Here is a 20,348-nt window from a genome sequence, read left to right as displayed (position 1 = left end):
CTGGTATGATGGCTTACACATGCAGAGATATTAACATGAAAATAACAAACACTATACTGTACCGTTCGATGGCTGCAGTAATTAAGATTCAAAGCGATGCAAACGTATGAGGCTTATGTGGATGTAACATATATGACCATTTACGTGAATTTATATTACTAAAAAACTCCTAGAAAATCAAGACAAATCGTTATAATTAACAATTATCGCTATCATCTGCTGATAACTCAAGTGGCAAATTCAAAACTGATAACCGCAGCTATAGATAACGGTTGTTGAAATAAAACATCAAACCATGGTTACTAAGAAAACCGTGTACTCATTGAGTATAATCATAGCATAGACGGATAAAATTCATATGAATTATATATATTTCCTATGAGTCATAGTATAGATTTATAGACCTTATACTTAGTATTATTATAATGAATATAAAGTCTATGCATAGATTAAATACAGTATTATTTAATCTATAGTAATAGACATACTAATTAATTAATATGTCTATGGTATTATGAATATTACCTTTTAGTGCACCAAATTTAAATTAAGTTTAAGACAATGTTCGGGAAAGTATCATAGAGTAATTACTCTATGGTGCATACTGTATAATGATTCCTACCAACTAAGTCATATTGAAAATTATTAAATTTTTTAATTTTAAAAAGGTTTCAATGCAGAAGATATTCGATTTTGTTTTGAATATTTTTTTTTATCAAGATGAAGACAATTTTGACTTTGAAATGTAACCACATTTTCAAACACATTTTAATTGCAAATTTCAGTTTCATAATCTAGCTAAAAGCTATCCTAATTCTATTATAGAATAGCTACTATGTTATAAATAATAATTTTACAAGTTTAATTTTCAAATAATAATAGGTTTATACAATTGAATTATTAATGTCTTAACTATATTTATTAATGAATATTTTTTTCACTATAAAACACTTATTTAAATTATGCCATACAAAACTCTGTTTTTGTATGGTATGTAGTTTAATGAAACTGAATTTCTAACATAGATTTTTGGATTGAAGCTAAAAATGGCAGGACGATTTAATTTAACACATATTTAAGTCTAGTTGTTTATTATTAGTAATTAAAAAAATTACTAATATGTGATTTTAACCTTTTTTTAACCTAAATAAAGGTGATCACTTTCTATCTACTCAATTATCTTGATAATGCACGAATTAAAACAAAAATAATACACACTGATATTTAACTAATAGATCAGATTGTATTGCATACCTTATGATTTACAAAATCATTTTAATTAGACTAGACTATACAAATTACATTTAATGTGTAATCTACAAAATTATTACATTTACTGAAAAACTGTAATATTGAATAAAAAAAAAAAAAAATATTACAACAATTTACATCAAATTAAAATTCAATATAACAGATTGTTAATAAATAATATTAGAATAAAGATGTTAGTATTGGTCTGAGTGAAAGAATCACTCAAATATGTTATACTATGCAGTCATTCAAATAAATGTGCAAATACAACATATTAGTATAAGTATTATAAATTGAGTTATTAGTTAAGTAATATATTTGATAAATACAATTTTCTAAGGAACTTATACAAAATAAAATAACAATTTATTTATAAGCGTTTTAAATAAACATTGAGTATAGATAAAAAATATGGAATAACGAAATGTTAAAATACGCTCAGGATATTATTATTTTCTTTTTTTCAGACTAATGATTAGTGCCGTGGGGTTGGGATTCAACCGTGGAAGGCAATAAAAGCTTTACAGACTCTGGTAAAAAGTATAAACCGGTTGGCGTGAATTGCATCACTCCATTATCATTAGATGTTGGAGATGCCGATCTGGAATTTCCACTCTTTTCATTAGGTAATTTTTTACCTACAAATTTTTCAATATTAATAATAACATTTTATAAATATCTTAAGATTTTACTTACTAGAACTAGAAAGAGGAGATAAAGCTTCATATAATATAGTAGGTTGCATACTTTCTGATCTCACCATCTGCATAAAATTTTTAAGTTCCTCCAAATGGCGTTTACGTAAACTTTCTAACTCATAGTATTGTCTATATAATTATAAAAATAATAATAATTTAAAACACAATTAATTAAATAAATAATTTAATTTGTGAATAAATTTACCTTTGTAATATATTTTGAAAATCTAAAGATGATACATTTAATTTAATAACTTGTGCTGTTTCAATTTTGTTGGTAGATATAGAATTATCTGTATTTTGGCTAGCTAAATCTTTTTGATCCACTATTTCATCATTCTAAACATGTACAAACAAAAACAAATTATAGATTAAGAAAAACTATTTGTAGTTGTTTATTTGAATGGTTTGATTATATATTTAATATATACCGAGTGTGTAACTGGTTGAAAATTATCACACTGTGTATCCGTGTCTGCAGATTGTGCTATATGTTTGTCAGTTGATAAAGGTAATGAATGATTGAGTACATTTGAAGAATGTATTTTGTATGTACTATTATGAATACTGGATAATTTCTGTAATACAAATTAAAAAATAATTTAACTATAAAAAATATTAAACACAGGTATAAGTATTAAATGTTATTACTTTTATTTTTTTTTCTATAATTAACATTAATTAAATTTCTAGTTTTGAAGGTAAATACAATTAATCTTAAAATACTGTTTATCGTATTTTATTTAAAATTTCAAGAAAAATAATTTTCATTACCATTTAATTTGGTAAGGACCAATTCATAAAAAACAAAATTACAACAAACGACTGTATGTAAGCTGTAATCAGTTTGTTAATTGAACAACTTTTGTAAAAATAATTTATACAAATTTAAACAGAGATCATAAATATTTTGCACCAAAAATGACTAGTTATTTTTTATTGAATCAATTAATGATTAAAAAAAAAAATCACCTTTTCTAAACTATGCAAATCAACTGATTGAGCACGGCTAACTTTTCTTTCTTTATTATCTTCTTTATGTCTTGGACTACCTTCATTATCCTAAATATAGTACAAATAAAAATTTGAATATATCCTAGATTTTAGAAAAAACAAATTATGGAAAATACCTGATTAGCTGAATCTTGATTCTGGATGATTCCTGATTGAACCATAATGAAATGACCAGGTAATGGTTGTACAACCATAGTTTGTTGGTTTTGGTTTTCTTCTGGCATAATAACATGATGGGGTGTTTTGTTGCCAGTCACTATAGACTGAGCTTGAACTTCATGTACTACAATTGGTCCAACTTCATCACCAATATGTACTTCATCAACTCCAATAGCTACTGGTTGCATAGGCTTAACAACTTCAATAGCAATGGGAATTTTAATTTTAGATGTTGCAGAACTGATTGCATGTAAGGTACTTTGAGGTGATAATGGTCCCTTCAAAACACAATTAAATTAACAATTAAATGATAATATACAACATAATTTGTATTAAAAACATACAAGAATGTTTCCAGTGGGCATTGAAATGGAAGCTAAACGTTTTTGAAGATTATTCATATAAGTTTCATAACCAGTATATCCATGGGGTGTACTAGGATGAGAACTAATAGGTGGAGTACTAGATAATTCTGATGGTTGAGCTGTTAATTGAATTAATTTTTGTTGAAGTTCAGATATAGTTAAGGAACCTCCTTTTTGACATGCTCTAAATAATAAATTCAACTTAATATAAATTTATTGTTTGCAAGGTAATTTTGAAATACATACGAATCAATTTGGGCTTGGGAATGTGATTTAGAATCTGTCATTGGACCAGTAATCGTATCAGGATTGAATGTTGCACCTTCATTATTAGTTGAAGGACAAACGGATATATTTTGATGATTAGTATTTGCTAATGAAATCATTTCATTTAATATACTTTTTTGAAGTGATTCTGGACTAGACAGTTCACCACTTTGCTTTAAAGTGTTCTTATCAATGTTACACTGATAAAATATTAAAAAAGAAAAATTAATGCATAATATATAAATAAATAATAAATTGAAGTAAAAAACTAACTTCTTCTAAAACCTGATCTGAAATAACTGGACTCACTAAGAACCTTGATATTTTTCGTGCCTGAATAAATAATTAATACCATTAGTTTTAAAATAATTAATAAACTCTTATCTAAAAAGCTTGAATAAGCTTATGAGCAAAAACATACCGGTTTTTTTTTCTCAGGCTCTACCTTTTCTTCGGCTTCTTTTATGGTTTCCGTAACAGTAACATTAGATTGATTTGTATTAGCTACATTTTCTGAGTTTCCAATAATTATTGGAGTTTCATCAGTCTAAAAATCATCAAAATTAAAATTAGAATAACATTCTAAGAATAGTTATATATAACCAGTACCTCTTGTTTTAACGAAGGTGGATCAATACAACCAGGTGAAGGTTGTGTGTCCAATTTTAGTTTATTAACTAAATCTTTCATCATTTCAGCCACTAAATCCACATGGGATACTTCTAACAAATCTTCAGAGACCTTAAAAGTAAAATTGATCAGCAAATTAGTTCATTCATTTTTATCATTTAATATGTAATCTAATTACCAATTTGTAAGCTACATCATAAGGAATAACATCATCAATATTAAACCTGAAGGTTACAGTTTTGTGTTTGTTATTTTCTAATTGACATTCAGCTTGACGATTCTCATAAACTGCAAGAAGATTTAATGAGGGACCAGAAGTTCTACTTTTCTTTCTACTAGCTACTTCTTTTATGACAGATGACTCTTCTTGTTGATCAGCCCTATAATTTAAAATAATATAAATCATAATTAGTTTTAGTAATGAAATGTAAATCAATTCATAATTTTAAATAGTGTTTAATGTTAAATATAATTTGTTAGTAATAAATTTATTTTTAAAATCAATACAAATTGACATAATTAATATATACCGATATTTTAAATACAGAAGAATCTTGATAATCTGAGACATATGAGATCATAGCATTGTTGGATTATTAAAAAAAATAAACCAAATATTTAAATAGAAATTAAATAATAACAAAAATATATACATTTTTATTGAACTCTTATTAACATATAAAATTAAGAACAATATATAAAGAACTACAAAATGCATATGAAAGTGAAAATGTGTATAGATAGACATAAAAATATGAACTAACTCAAGTAAATCCAATTTATTGAGTAAATATAATTATTATCAGTAAGTTTAAAGTTTTTGTTGAAATTTTAACAATATTATTGGATTATTCAAATTTTTTCAACTATGAACCAAAAATAAAATTAATGTTGGAAGAGGTTAAATATAATAAAATAGAATTACCAAGAATCTACTGTAATTTTTTAAAATGTTTAGCTAAATATATATTTACCTTAAATTTTGTTTATTATCTGACTCTAGAAGGTTACTTAATGGCTCAAAATTATCTGAAGATTTTTCTTCAACTAAGTTGATTTCTTCAATAGCTTGATTGTTATAATTTGAACATACTTGGTTTTCTGAATAAGTTAACACATTTGGTGGCAAATATGTTTCATTGGATGGTGAGTGTGTACTACAATAGTTTACATTTTCAGACTGATTTGCATTTATTCCTTCTTGATTTTGTGCAAATACACTTACATTATTTTGTAATGCATTTTCTTCATGTATAATAGCATGATGCTGAATATCTTGTAGGACAAGTCCTTGAACTGAATCTGAAGATAATGAAGACAAATTTGAAACAGTAGATACTGTTGATATTTTTCTTTGTAATTCTTCATCAGTTGTGGTAGACGGTTGATTTTGGGCAGAATTAATCTGATAATTCCATTGTGTCATTGTATTTGGAATAAATGTAGCAGTATCTTGGTTAATTGATGGCTCAACATGTTGATACATTGTCAAGTCTTGATGATAAATATTATCATTACCATTCTGTATATAACTTTCTGGTACAGATTCTACCATATTTGTAACTTGATTCATATCAGAAAGCTGTTTATAAGTAATATTGGTATCAGATGTGTAAGCAGAGTCTGTAGATGCATTAGATATGTTTGATATTTTTCTGTTATTGTCTAGCTGACTAATTGTATCAACTGACCGAAGAGGTAAACTTTTAGATGGTGAAGTCTGTAATAATGATTGTTCTTGATTAATAAGTTCTGCTACATTAATTTCACTTGAAGGCTTAAGAAAATTTTCAGGCACAATTGAAGCATTATCAAATTTGATTTCTTCTTCCTGTAAAATTTACACCAAAATAACTTAAACTCATTTATATCTCTGTATATTATTATTTTTATTACATTAATTATAATTAAATAGTAAATATATTTTATACTTGACTAACAAATTTAGGTGGTTGATACATAACAACGGTTTCGGGTTGTCGAAATTGCAATCCATTGATATCTGTATTTATGTCATCTAAAAAAAAAAAAATAATCGTAATTTAAAATGAATGTATACATTTAATAAATTGTGCAATCATAAACTTATAAATACCCTTATAAAACACAATTATAAAACAGTTAGTTATATGTACCCTTATATAATTCTTCATCAATTGGCATATCTCGTTTTTCATTTTGTTCTTTATTCAAATTAGAAACTTGATTTGTTAACATCTTGGCAATAATTTTACTATCTTCCTCCAAAATTAAACTAGATTTAGCCTAAAAATAAATTAATATTACTGAAAATGAATTAAAAACATTATTGTTTAGTATTTACCATTTCAGATGCTACATCATCTGCATTATCATTGATGATATCAAAATCAAATTGAATTGCTTCATTTTCTCTGTGTTTATATATATTACTACAACGCTTTTTTGGATCAAGAACACGTAAACGAAATTCAATTCGACTCTCCGTTCTACTAACCATTTCTAATTTAATACCTGGATCTTCCGTGAAAAAATCATGAGCTAATAGTTCTTTGATTGATGGTCTACAAAAATATAATTTTTCAAAAATAAAATAAGTATAACTTATAAATGAAAAAAAAAATTCATCTTACCTTTCATCCTTCTTCAATTTAATACATGAATCTATTATATCTTTGATTTCTGGATTTTCAATTTTATCAAAACTCAAAGGCTTAACACCCTAAATAAAAAAAGATTAAATAATTATTTTATTTCACAAAATATACTGTAAAATATTAACTTACACTAATCACTTTTTTATAAATTTGAGCAGGTCCTGTGCATTCTGTATAAGGATACTCAGAAGTAGCCATTTCTAGCATGCACATTCCAAATGCATATACATCAACACTCTCATCATAATGTTCTTCATACATTTCAGGAGCCATAAACTCAGGTGTACCTAAAACCATGATCCATAATTAACATTATTAAATAAACCATATGATGTTTCATGTTTTTACCAATTACAGATTTAGCAAAGGATCGATTTTTAAGAGTAGCCAATCCTAAATCACCAATTTTTACACATCCAGTTGTACCAGTAATGAAAATATTATCACATTTTAGATCTCTGTGTATAATTGGAGGTGTTCGTGAGTGCAAGAAACTTAAACCTTTAACAATTTGTCGACACCATGATTTTAATACTTTAGGATTTATCTTTTTAAAACGGCGTAAATATGTCTTCAATGTTCCAGATGTCATAAGTTCAGTAACAAGAACTATATATTTTCGTTTTGTCAAAGAAACTTCCCAATAGTCATAAAATCGAACTATATTTGGGTGCTGTAGACCTTTAAGCATTTCAGCTTCTTCACGGAATCGAGCACGTTCTGTTTTTGTTAATTTATTTTCCTTAAATAAAATTAATAAATGGTTTTTTAATAATAATAATTTGAAAAGAATTTTCAGTTTTTTACCTGTAGCTCACACCAAGCAACTGCAACCCCGGTTTGAGTATCCAAACCTCGAAAAACTGTTTTAAAAGAACCATGACCAAGCTCCTCATCAAACTTGAGAAATCTAACATTTGTAGAAATTGAAAATTTGTAAATATTATAACTATTACTAATTAATTAAAATAAATAATTACCTTCCATCTGGAGAAATCCCAGTAGCTTTTTCTTCGTCATCGTCTGAACGATTGAGAATAGCCGATTTTGTGTTTAATATTTCTGTTGGTATTGGTAATGTAATTTGAGGAGAACATGATTCTTCTATTATCTCTACAGAGCAAGACCCTGTGTCATAATAGTTCTGTGCAAACAGATAAGATTGTTTGGATGGCATATCTGCAGATGATGATTGGCATTCCTTATCTGATTTGTTATCCACAGTTTTCTTTTGAACAGTTGTTTCACGTCTGAAACGAGGAGATGGTATAGCAGCTCCTCGGCCTCGGGCTGACACCTATCAAGATTAAATATTGTAATAAAAATAAATAAATGTATTTAAAATATCAACCTTTCTTTGTGGAGTACTTGGGGAACTCAGACTAGAACGGCTTACAGTACTTTTTGTAATAATCCTATTTGGAGTTCTACAGCTAGCTGCACAACTCGTTTCTCCTGTCAATTGGTTTAATCTGTAATTGTTAGGGATCGTGTTATAACTCGATTCCACTGTTTTGGATTAAACCCAAACTACCTAGGAATTCTGTTAACACCCAACACTCTATCTACAGAAGTTGCATTTCTATGTGCTTCATGATTGCCATTTATTCGATCGTGCTCAATACTACTTGCACGCAACTTAGTAGTATTACAACAATCGTGTCTCGTGGTGTTTTTGTTCCTAGATGGTGATTCGTTGTTATTTTTGGCAGCACGGGATAGCCGATTCCGAAAACTCATGGCTCACTGTTACAAGAGATATGGTTTAATCGAGAAATAAAATCAAAACAAATAGAAACACAATACAAAATTTAACTGTAAGTTAAGGGAAAATATTAATTCAATAAGTAATGAATAATTTTAAAAAATTAAATAATAAAAATTGTTTAGCTACCATATAATGTATACAAAACTTACCTAATATTCACATATTATGATCGCTTATTGAGCCAAATGTATACGGCGCACTAACAAACTGATGCACAAAAACACTAGTGCCTCTATTGCGCCGAGTATATTTAGTGACTTGGTATTTTTTTAAATTGAGTTAAATTTTCACGGCTCTGGCCTATCCCCACAAAGTCGCGCAAGCAGATTGGAACTCTCCTGCTGGCCGCTGGGTGATAATATACGAGTATACGAGACTGTAAGAGAGGTGGAACCTCGTAGCGAGATACTGCGAGTGCAGTGTAGGGGGGTGAATGGATCAGGGCGGTGAAGTGGCGCCGCCCAAAACAACCTTGGTACAAGTGCTGCCACCACCCGTCGGCGGAGTCAATGAACGTTAAATCTCTATAGGAGCCAATTATATGAATAAAAAATAATAAATAAAAATTATTAAATAGAAATTGCATACATGCACACGTCCGTCCGTAATAAATTTCTTCTTATTCAATATCGATTACGGTTTTATACTATTAATTACCTGCTGAATTTTTCGTTTAACAAGTATTATTCACGCCCGTTTGTATGGAACAAACGAACGACCGTTATTACAACAGCAAGTACAACAGTTTCCCCGTCTAATAATCGCTTGAATCGAATTATTTTTATTTATAACGGCTGATCTGTTGCTACATTAAATTTATATTATTTTTTTCTATACGAAACGCACAAGAATGTCACAGTTTAGCGATGTTATCGTCGATGATGTCACCCGACTACGCCCACCGTCGTTTTATCTCTCGACAAAACGGCATGTCTTATCTGTTTTACCGCAACACTGCAATATAAAATGTAGTCGATGAACGTGCAAATTATTCTTGGCGTTGACGCAGTACGTCCGCGTACGTTATCGTAGATACAAGAGAAAGCTCATCAATATTTGTCTTCTTTCTTATTTAAACGTTCATTTGACGACGATTTTGTTTAAATGGGAATAATGGAATAATGTTCAGTCTACCGAATGAAGAGAACATTAATCGTCGAAAATCATAATATGCTCGTTTAAAGCACAATTAGTAAAACATTCGTGGGTAAACACGTACTTTACGGAGTACCGCAACTGTAAACATATTAAGTTAAAAATGATCTAGTAAAAAAAGCCGCGAACCCATTGAGTCGTTCCTGGAAGACTACGTTGAAATTATCGTCTCTTCCACGAGGCGCAATAATCACTAACCCTGCCACTCCTTCATTATCACAAAATTATCACGGTTCTAGGACGGTTGCTGATAGCGAGTAAAATAATAATATTTTTATTACTTTAAATATTTTCATATTATTGTTTAATAGTAACTGAGTATTTCTGTTTTTCTGCAAACACATCACACCGTACAATTCATAGCTATACGTTTTCCTGAACTAGATAATATTTTTAATCAATTCAAGTATGCGACCTGTATGGTAATTTTTCATTGAGGGAGAACCATAGATTACTACTCATTTGTTGTGATTTATGAGTTGTGAATGAATTATATTTCAAAATGCACGACGTATATGAAGTTTCTAAGCTATTGAAGTATTCCGTTCAAATTGAAAGTATCACTGCTTATGGTAACAATAAATTCCATCATGAATGGACTTAATGTTCTTAATCATCACAGATTAAACGATTAATATTAATTACTTAGTTTTTGCTTACCTTTAATAAGTATTATTAGTATAATGGATTGTATTAGGAATTTGTAAGATTTTGTTTCAAAACTCATAACATCAGATTTAAAATTGAATGAAACTATTTTTTACTTTTCATCTCTAAGTTTCTTAATATACTGTCCTATAACATTCTAATAGTTTTCCAAGTTACGAGCCACAAAAAAATTTGCCTTAGATCACATATTTGACATGCCTAATATAAATTATAAAATATAAAACTAATAATATCTTAGTATTCTATAATGTAGAGTTCCTATTGTTTCAAAGGTTTTAAGAGGCTCAATTATTAAAATAATTTGGGAATTGATTTAAACTGTCCAACATAAATATTTTTAACTTTAATTTTAATATAATTTTGTATGTGTAAAATTAAAATTTATTATATTTCTTAGATAATTATTTGTTGGTCGGCAATCGTCAAGGACATATATTTTTATATACTACCAGTCCTAGAGTACAATTAGTTGACTGTAATAAAACATTCAGCAAAAGACCCATTTTACAATTAGCAGCTATATCAGAATGCCAAATAATTATATGTTTGTCAGGTATTTGATTTTTGAAAACATAACTTTTTAAAATCATGATCTAATAGGTTTTTTTGAATATTTTAGATGAAAGAATTAGTGTACTCGATGTGTCTCGAGATAAAGTAATTCATATGAAAACAAATGGCTTGCTGAAAACTAAAGGTGCTAGTTCATTTACTATTGATGTAAAGGTTAGTTGATACTTATAAATATACAGAGGTATGACCAATTTTGAAAATACAACAAAATTATTTTTAGACGCCATTAGGATTAACAGATAAATCCAATAATACTGTAGTCCGCCTGTGTGTTGCCGTTAAGAGACAATTGCAAGTTTATCATTGGAAAGGGAGGGATTTTTTGGAGCATTCTGAAAATATCGATTTGCCTGATATACCTCGTACATTAGTGTGGTGCGATCAAACAGTAATAATTGGCTGTAAAAATGAATATTATTTGTTTGATGTGAGTTAACATATATTCTATAAAATTTATGGATTAAAAAATATTTAAAATCCTACTTAAAAATATATAAAATAATTAGATAAGCTGCAAATTTAAATCTAATCATAATGAATTTAAGACAAAAATCTAATGCTCTTATTTCAAAGTTTTCAATGTATTATCTTTTGTAAATAATATAATTTTTTTTATAAATTTTAAAATTAATATGTTGAAATATTTCAATAAAAAAAATAAAAATAAATATTACGTAGAAGAAATATTGGATTAGGAAAATGACAATATATAGCCAGAAATAGATAAGAATAAATTCATAGTATTTTATAATTGTAGGCAAATAAGACTATTGTACTTTTTTTATCTGTTAAAAGTTCACTATAATTTTAAATTAATACAAATATTTGAAGAAAATTAATACTTATATTTTGTATAAAAAAAATCAAAATGTATAAAAATATCTTTTACTTTTTATTGTTTGATTGATTTTTACTTAGTTTTATGATAGTTTTGTGATGATTTTCTGGTCAAAATCTATTAAACTATTACAATTTATTTAAATATTCTTATAAGAATATATAATTTAACTCATTTTTTCTCAATTTTTTTTTTTTTTTTTTGTAGTAAAAAAAATTTCATAGTATCATTAACCTAATCTAAATTATTAAGTAATAAATAATATTATGTTAACTAAAATTACAAATAACATAAATAATTAAATTATTATTATCTATGATCTTAATAAAATATATATTTAAAATCCATCCCAATTTAATTTTTTTTTTTTTTGTGTAAAATGTTATGTACAATTTTGTGTATATACCAAAATCCGGTGGTGTATTCAATGTTTTGTACTTAATAACTTATATTGTTAGCTTAAAAACTAATTTCCTTAGTTATTATTCTAGTTTATTAATAATTTATTAAAAAGTAAATTGAGCAACAAACTCAATTTAAATTAATAAATCAAATCATAATTATTATAGTTATACCTATGAATTATGATAAACTATTATAACAGTAATTTATGTTTTAATAATTAAAATAATCACATGCTTATTTTTTTATGTACATTTTTATGTTGTTTTAAAAAATCATTAATACCATTTAATATGAGACATTTTAATATGGGATATATTTAAAAAGTGTTCAAATCAATATAAGATATTATTTATGTTTTTATGACTAAATTGACAATCATATTATAAAATTAGTTTTTATTTTTATAAGAATATCCAGTTTTATTTGTAATTTATATTCAAATAAGAGTTGAACATAATTAGTATTTAAATTAAAGAACTTATTTTCCTGAATTATTACCAACAATTAATTTATATTAGGTCACCATGGAACAAGTGAAACCTTTGTTTTTAACTGGAAAAAATCAAGAACCTATTATAACCAAAATATCTGACACTATGTTTGGTATTGTTAAAGATTCTCATCTTATTGTTATGAGTACATCAGGTGATATAGCCGAACAGCAAACTATTAAATGGGTGGATACACCATCTATTATTTGTAAGTTGTTAACTTAAATGTCAGAATACTTAAATGTTTAATCAAATTTTATTTCAGTATATGATGAACCTTACTTAATAGCTAGTATAGGTGATAAATTATATGTACAAACTATTGAGTCTGGAGAAAATTCAGTTGCGCGTCAAATAATATCAACCACATCCAAAACTATGAATATGTTTACTTGTCAAAATGGTTTAATTTATGTTTCATCTACACTAGATGTCTGGTGTTTAAAAGCTGTTCCTTTTACTAGACAAATCAAAAGACTTCTCGAAGATAAAGATTTTCAACTAGCTCTAAAATTGGCTGTAAGTAATCATGTTCATACTATAACCAACTTGAGTATAATGTAGTTATGTAAAATCTGTTGAAGATGATTGTGTCTATGTATATATATTAACCTAGTAAAATACTCAGACCTATATTTTGTATTAATGATATATTTTCAAATGTTATTTATTTAACGAAAAATAATTGTATACATGTATTAAAATTTCTAATATTGCATAGAATATATCTGATGAATCAGTTGATGATAAAGAAAAAAATGTTTCTCAAATTAGAACATTATATGCTAATGATTTATTTGAAAAAAAGAAGTATCAAGAATCAATGAGGGAATTTTTAAAGTTAAATACTGGTATATATTTTACATATTTCATTTCACTACAGTTTTACAGATTATTCATTTTTTCAGACCCGTATGATGTTATAAGATTATTTCCCAATTTATTACCTCAAAGTGATTCAGATTATGGGGAAGAAATTCTTGAAAAAGATATGGAAATGAAAATTGTTGCATTAATTGAATATTTAACAGAAGTAAAAAATTAATTCAATAAATATATTCAACAAATTTATTTTAGTAAAAATTTAATTTAACTATATGAATCAACAGGTGCGTTACAATCTTTTAAAAGAACCCAATATCAAAAAACAATCAAGTGTTCTTGAAATCAATAGTAATCATCAAGAACAGTTACTTCAAATTATAGATACTACATTGCTAAAATGTTATTTGCAAGCAAGTTAATATTTTAAAACAAAATATAAAATTATAATTCTGTTAATTAACCTATAAATGTATATTTAGACTAATGATGCTTTGATAGCTCCTCTTTTAAGACTGAATCATTGTCATTTATTAGAAACTGAAATGACCCTAAAAAAGTACAAAAAATATAGTGAACTAATAATTTTGTACCAAACTAAAGGATTACACAGTAAAGCATTAGAACTCCTTCAAAAACAATCTGATTATTCTGATTCTAATCTCAAAGGACCTGAGAGAACTATCCAATACCTACAAAATATTGGTAAATATTTAATTATAACTAATTATTGTTTTTGTATTATTTTTTACAGTTTGGTTTTAACTTAAAAATAGGTTCAAATAATATTGATATCATTCTTCAATTTTCGGATTGGGTATTAAATAAATATCCAGAAGAAGGACTTACTATATTTACAGAAGATGTTGCTGAAGTAGAAAATTTACCTAGACCTAAAGTATTAGATTTTTTGATTAGAAATCACAAAAATTTGATTATACCTTATTTGGAACATGTAATACATGTTTGGAATGATACTAATGCAATTTGTCATAATGCTTTAATACATCAATACAGAGAAAGACTTCAACAATACAACAGCAAATCAATGCTGGCTGATGAACAAACTGCACAAAATACAAAAACAAAACTTTTGGAATTTTTAGAACTATCCAAGTATTATACTCCAGAAACTGTATTAGTACATTTTCCATTAGATGGTAATATATTATCCCATTTCACATTTTTATAATATTTTTATTGTAGAACTTTTTAGGATTTTTTGAGGAACGTGCTATAGTGTTGGGTAAACTTGGTCGTCATGAACAAGTTTTATCGATGTATGTTACTGTACTGCACAATGTAGACAGAGCAATTGAGTACTGTGATAAAGTTAATAAATCCAAAAATGAAGACTCTGATCAAGTAAAAATAGTAATACATAAAAGAATTTTATTTTTTACATTTATACATGAATTGTAGATATATGTAACATTATTGAGATTGCTTATTGACCCTCCGGACAGTTGGTTAGCTGGATTGGGTAGTGTTTCAAAACCAGCTCCTAATTTAGAGAAAGTCATAGAAATTTTAAATAAAAATGCTGCTCAAATTGCAACTCAAAGTGTATTAAAAGTGTTACCTGATGAAATACCAGTGCATCGTATAAGCAATTTTTTAGTTATCTCTTTAGATAAAGCTATTAGCGATAGAAGACTTTATCAAGTAAACCGTGGACTACTATATGCAAAACTTTTAAAAGTAAGAAATATTACTATTATTTGATGTAGTTAAATTAATCATAATTGTTATTTACTAATATCTTAGATTCAACAACAAAGGATATTTTATGAGTCACAAAATATTACTTTAACAGAATTCAATATATGTGGAGCATGTAAAAAACGTTTTGGAAATCAAAGGTAATTTCTACAAATAACAAAAAACAATAATATATATTATTATTAATTTTTTAGTGCCTTTGTAAGATGCCCAAATGGCGAGATTGTTCACTATTCATGCCATAATCACAAAGCAGACAATTAAAACAAAAAATTAAGAATTATAAAATGTATATTTATTGTGTTTGTTAAAAAAAAATGTAAAAAAAGTTATATAGATATGTCTGATCCAGATCCTTCATGATCAGAATCCATAAATGTGTCTTCTTCGTGTACTGTATTGAATGGAGTTGATTCATTTTCAGCATTATTTACACCACTAAATGTTGCATCTAAAAGAGATCCATTTAAAAGAGGTCCTGTTGAATCTGTAGATGTTACTGTTGAAGTATTACATGGTTTACCCAAACTCTCTAAACTCTCCATTACTCGTTTATTATTCGGGTCAAGGCTAAAAATAAATAATTGTTTTTTGAGTACAATATAATATGTAAGTACATTTTGTTACTTTTATTGTTATCTATTGAAGTAATCTGATTCACATAATTATTATCATTATTAATTATTATTATTGACACTAATAAATATTTTTTTTAATAAGCATTTAATTAAAACAATAAAAACTGGTTTTAAATCCTAAAAATCTTTAACTCTCTCTCAAAGTTTATAAAAAAAAGTATGATATTGAACTTTAAAAATTATATTTTATCAAGGAAATATTTTATTATAATTGGAAAAACATGAAAATATATGAGTAGTGTATGTTGTAATAACTTTAAGATTTAAAGTTTAATAAATATTAAAATCTAAAATTTAATTTCAAGTTCATATTAAATGAAACTCAATAGTGATTAAAGACTACAGATTTTGTTGATAAATCATCCATAAATATTTAAATATATTTTTATAGTTCAATTGTACTCAAGATTTTACATCAAGAATTTCATTACAAGTATTTTACAAGTGTATATTTAAAATCAAATACTTACTTTAGTGCAGAATAATAGTAGTCAAATGATTTTTCCAATTGATTTTGTTTGACACTTAAATCGCCTAACATTTGATATAATCTACATGTTGGTTGATCTAATGCTTGTTTATGTAACAGTGTAACAGCAGAACTGAAATTACCTTCTTGTTCAAATATTTGAGCTAACATATAAACTGCAGGAAGATAGTATTCATCAACATTTAATGCTCTTTCCAACAATAATTTTGCTTTACCAACAGTCATTGGATCTTTAATAAGTATTGAAGCATATAACTAAAAACAAATATGCATTTAACATATGTAAATAAGTTTGGTTTCCTATTAAGATTTATTTATTAAAAAACTTAATTATTCTGATAAATATACTATATATTTATAGCATAACATGTTAATTATGATGAATTGAAACAATTACTGACTTAACCATAAAATATTTCCTGCGAAATACATGAATGGTCGGTGAACGAATACAAATAGTCAACTGCTATGTTTCAAAATTATTATTTTTATTTTATTCACTTGAAAATTGAGAAGTGTGTCAAAAAAAGTATGATCAATAATTTGGATACTTTTAAAACCAATTTTATGCTTGATGCATGTTTAAACTGTAAAAATTAGCCTCAAAAAATTTAAAATAAGTTTATCCTTAAAGTTATACACTAATGAAATGGGTATTAAAAAAGTTACTGTAATAATAACAATTCTTACAATTAAAACACTCTAAAATATTTAAATAAATCTGTCAATTTATAAACTAATCAAAAATGTTCAAATAAATATCATGAATAACATAAGGTAAAAGTGAAGCATTTCATAAAATTATTTTTTTTTTTTTTTTTAAATAATCAAGGTGTTAGATATCTTTAAATATTTAAAATTATTACACATGTTTTAAATCTTTTCTATATGGTTTGCGTAAAATTCTTTAATAAGACTAGAGGCGGCTTGAAGCACCTTCTACCAGAGTGGTATACTGGTAAAAATATATTATTAGGTATATTTTGGTTAAATAAATTAAAATGTGTTAAGCATACCCGTACATTTAAGAATAAATTTATCGATACATAATTAATATTATAAAATATAAATAATTTAATTCAATTATTACTTACTGTTAATGATTTTGGATGATTATTCATTTGTTTGCAACAATTACTAGCAGAAGTAATTGCAGTCCTCATTTTATGCAATGCTATATAACAATCTACCATACCTTTATGAGGGTCAAAAAGATAAGGCGCTAACTATCAAATAAAATAAAATATTACTAAGCATAAAAAAATAATATGACATTAAAATTAAATTTCTTACATCATTAGCTTTTCGAAATTGCAAAATGGCATCAGAATATTTTTTCATACTTGTTAATATCATACCATGTAACAGTAATGCTTCAATATTTTTTTGGTCAATGGAACAAGCCTTTAAAATATGTTTTAATAGAATCATTAAAAATATATAAATTATATACTTCTAAGTACCAATTCTTAACTACTTATGAATTATAAATCAAAATATAGCTTGAGACAGATTTTAAGAACAAAATATTATTCAATTAACAAAAAAAACTATAAAATATAATAATAATAATATGTGCAATAGTTTTATGTTAAGCAAAGTATAAGACTGATATTAGCAGTTAAAAATCATAAACCTTAAAAATTAAATTTTACTAGACATGTATATATTTATAAATTTAAACAGTATAAATACCCTTTGAGCTAAACACAAAGCTTTTGAATAATTACTATTACTATAACAAACAAAAGCAAAAATAATCCACATATGAGGTTCAATTGATAATTCATCTGTATAATTTGTTGGGAGTAATTTTTCCAAATCTTTATTATGTTTCTCCATATAAAAACACATAGCAAGTGTACATAAACCATCCTGCATAAGTGGATTCAACTTGTAGGCCTAAGATATAATTTACTAAAATATATTTCAAAAATTGAGAAAATTAATTGTTAGTAACTCACCCTTTGTAAATAATTAAGAGCATTTTTACGATCTCCATTAAAATAATATGCTTTTCCCATAGCAACTAGTAATCTATTACTATTGCATAATGGTGAATTATCATCTAATTGTTTAAATGCAGCTATAGCTAAGGGATATTCTTTATGATTAAATAGATGGGCATGAGCTTTTATCCAACCACCAAGCCTAAATAAAAAAATTAATTAAAAGTAATAAAGTAATATATGTTTAAATAAATACTGACCATTCAAGTCCACTAATTCCAACCATTTCTAACATAATAGCATTCACTTCTGTTCCTTTCACACCTAAACTCAAAAGTCCTTCAGCTGCTTCAATTGCCAATGGACAGTCCTTAAAATTAAATTCAATATGTAATTAATTAAACAACAAAGACTTTTTATAAACAATTCAAACTTTTTTTGTCAATTAGAAATTACATTTTATAGGTACTTTTATTATTAACAATTAACTGTAAATGTAAAAGAATTTATTATAATTTTGAATACTCAAATAAATCAAAATACATTAGTTAAGAATTAAAATAATTTATGCTATTAAAATTTAAATAATTCCTTAAATATTACAAAATATTAAAGAATTTTAAATGGAGTTTATTTTTTAATAATATAAAAACATTATCACTACATTATAATTTCTAAACATGTAAAAAAAATTTAAATTTAAAAAAAAATATTTTTGATATTGGAAATAATAGTTAGGTATGACGAATCAAATAACAATTTATTAAAGAAAAATCATTAAAAACGATTTACTTTTAAAACTTTATTATAAGCAGAAATAGCTTGAATAGTATTGCCCATCTGATGATATAATTTTGCAAGGGCCATATTAATTTTAGTTTTCCTTTGTTTAGATGGTATGGATTGCAAAACAGCTAATGCCTGTTTATTATCTTTTAGTTTGACCAAACATAAATGTAATTGATATTTAATATCTGAAAAATAATAAATTATGCTTAATAGTTGTTTAGTTTTCCACAATAATCACAATATGTTATACTTAAAAATACTATTTTACAAATGTATTTCAAGTACATATTAAAATAATTTTCATTTATCAACCTATATCAGGCATTGAATCTTTTATGCCGTCATATTGTTTAAGTTGTGTTTTCGATGTGGAACAAGCATCTTTGAAGGTTAATGCTAATTTATACGCAGCTTCTGCTTGCCGATAATTACTTAAGAAATAATGTGAGTCACCAAGGTATGCATAAATTCGATATTTATGAGGAGCAGTTAAAATATCTGTTGTATGTTCACTGACTTTTAAAACCATTTCAGCCTGTGAAGAAGAAGTAAATGTTAAAATGGTAACACACAAAAATAAAATAAATAGACACTTACCACTTTAGCAACATTGGAGTGTAATTTTTGACTATGTAACAATTTTATTTGATCAAATAACAAACTCATATTGAAACAAATTGAATGTAATATGCCTTATATAATGATGCCTTAATTAAAAAAAAATTGACATGCTTCAAGGAAATAATGCATAAAGCTAACAATATCTAGTTAAAATTAATAATTCAAAATAATAGACAAGATAAAACGTAAGGCTAGTAGTAGAAAAATAAACAAACTGAATAAAAATAATGTACTTTATAGTCAAAATTCTATTGGTAAACGTTGTACATAAAAATTTTAATTATAAATTATACAAAGTATATATACTATAAGTCGGTATCTTATAAATCTTAACGGCTCGGTGAACTGATAAGTCTGGACAATACCTGAATACTTGATTACAAGTGCAACATTACTAC

General features: G+C 26.1%; 3 protein-coding genes across 7 annotated transcripts; 1 reads left to right on the top strand and 2 right to left on the bottom strand.

The window, feature by feature from the left end:
• Positions 1–1,641: 1,641 nt before the first annotated feature.
• On the bottom strand, positions 1,642–9,658 carry LOC112689656 (serine/threonine-protein kinase WNK1-like). Of its 5 annotated transcripts, none has more exons than XM_025563469.1 (25): positions 9,377–9,657; positions 8,938–9,312; positions 8,555–8,766; positions 8,372–8,492; positions 8,001–8,317; positions 7,828–7,930; positions 7,369–7,762; positions 7,150–7,307; positions 6,997–7,085; positions 6,708–6,927; positions 6,520–6,649; positions 6,325–6,401; positions 5,359–6,215; positions 4,563–4,764; positions 4,364–4,495; positions 4,176–4,301; positions 4,028–4,087; positions 3,734–3,954; positions 3,467–3,671; positions 3,080–3,400; positions 2,922–3,011; positions 2,381–2,527; positions 2,155–2,288; positions 1,948–2,078; positions 1,642–1,889 (listed from the first exon to the last, which is right to left on the bottom strand). In XM_025563469.1, exons 3-25 carry the CDS (start codon positions 8,758–8,760, stop codon positions 1,720–1,722), a joined length of 4,611 nt encoding a protein of 1,536 aa, XP_025419254.1. In that variant the 5' UTR covers positions 8,761–8,766; positions 8,938–9,312; positions 9,377–9,657; the 3' UTR covers positions 1,642–1,719. The 5 variants fall into 5 exon arrangements, with proteins under 5 accessions (XP_025419254.1, XP_025419255.1, XP_025419252.1 ...); XM_025563465.1 differs by having other exon boundaries at positions 1,720–1,889; positions 6,316–6,401; positions 9,377–9,658; XM_025563466.1 differs by having other exon boundaries at positions 1,720–1,889; positions 6,316–6,401; positions 9,446–9,658.
• Positions 9,659–10,171: 513 nt separating this feature from the next.
• LOC112689657 (vam6/Vps39-like protein) lies at positions 10,172–15,795 on the top strand. Its single transcript, XM_025563471.1, has 15 exons — positions 10,172–10,515; positions 11,010–11,165; positions 11,232–11,338; positions 11,406–11,612; positions 12,947–13,127; positions 13,185–13,438; positions 13,641–13,770; positions 13,828–13,952; positions 14,029–14,154; positions 14,224–14,446; positions 14,518–14,901; positions 14,958–15,106; positions 15,164–15,442; positions 15,509–15,603; positions 15,658–15,795. Exons 1-15 carry the CDS (start codon positions 10,446–10,448, stop codon positions 15,725–15,727), a joined length of 2,556 nt encoding a protein of 851 aa, XP_025419256.1. The 5' UTR covers positions 10,172–10,445; the 3' UTR covers positions 15,728–15,795.
• LOC112689658 (anaphase-promoting complex subunit 7) lies at positions 15,737–19,995 on the bottom strand. The gene is made up of 10 exons (XM_025563472.1): positions 19,927–19,995; positions 19,642–19,864; positions 19,333–19,514; positions 18,801–18,910; positions 18,556–18,742; positions 18,287–18,493; positions 17,885–17,995; positions 17,686–17,817; positions 16,572–16,846; positions 15,737–16,033 (listed from the first exon to the last, which is right to left on the bottom strand). Exons 1-10 carry the CDS (start codon positions 19,993–19,995, stop codon positions 15,793–15,795), a joined length of 1,737 nt encoding a protein of 578 aa, XP_025419257.1. The 3' UTR covers positions 15,737–15,792.
• Positions 19,996–20,348: the final 353 nt, after the last annotated feature.

The sequence above is a fragment of the Sipha flava genome, unplaced genomic scaffold (genome assembly GCF_003268045.1).
Source record: "Sipha flava isolate LNK unplaced genomic scaffold, YSA_version1 45_pilon_pilon, whole genome shotgun sequence".
Classification (NCBI taxonomy): Eukaryota; Metazoa; Arthropoda; class Insecta; order Hemiptera; family Aphididae; genus Sipha; species Sipha flava.
Note: the sequence above shows the minus strand (reverse complement) of the source record. Positions and strands in the feature narration are given on the sequence as shown.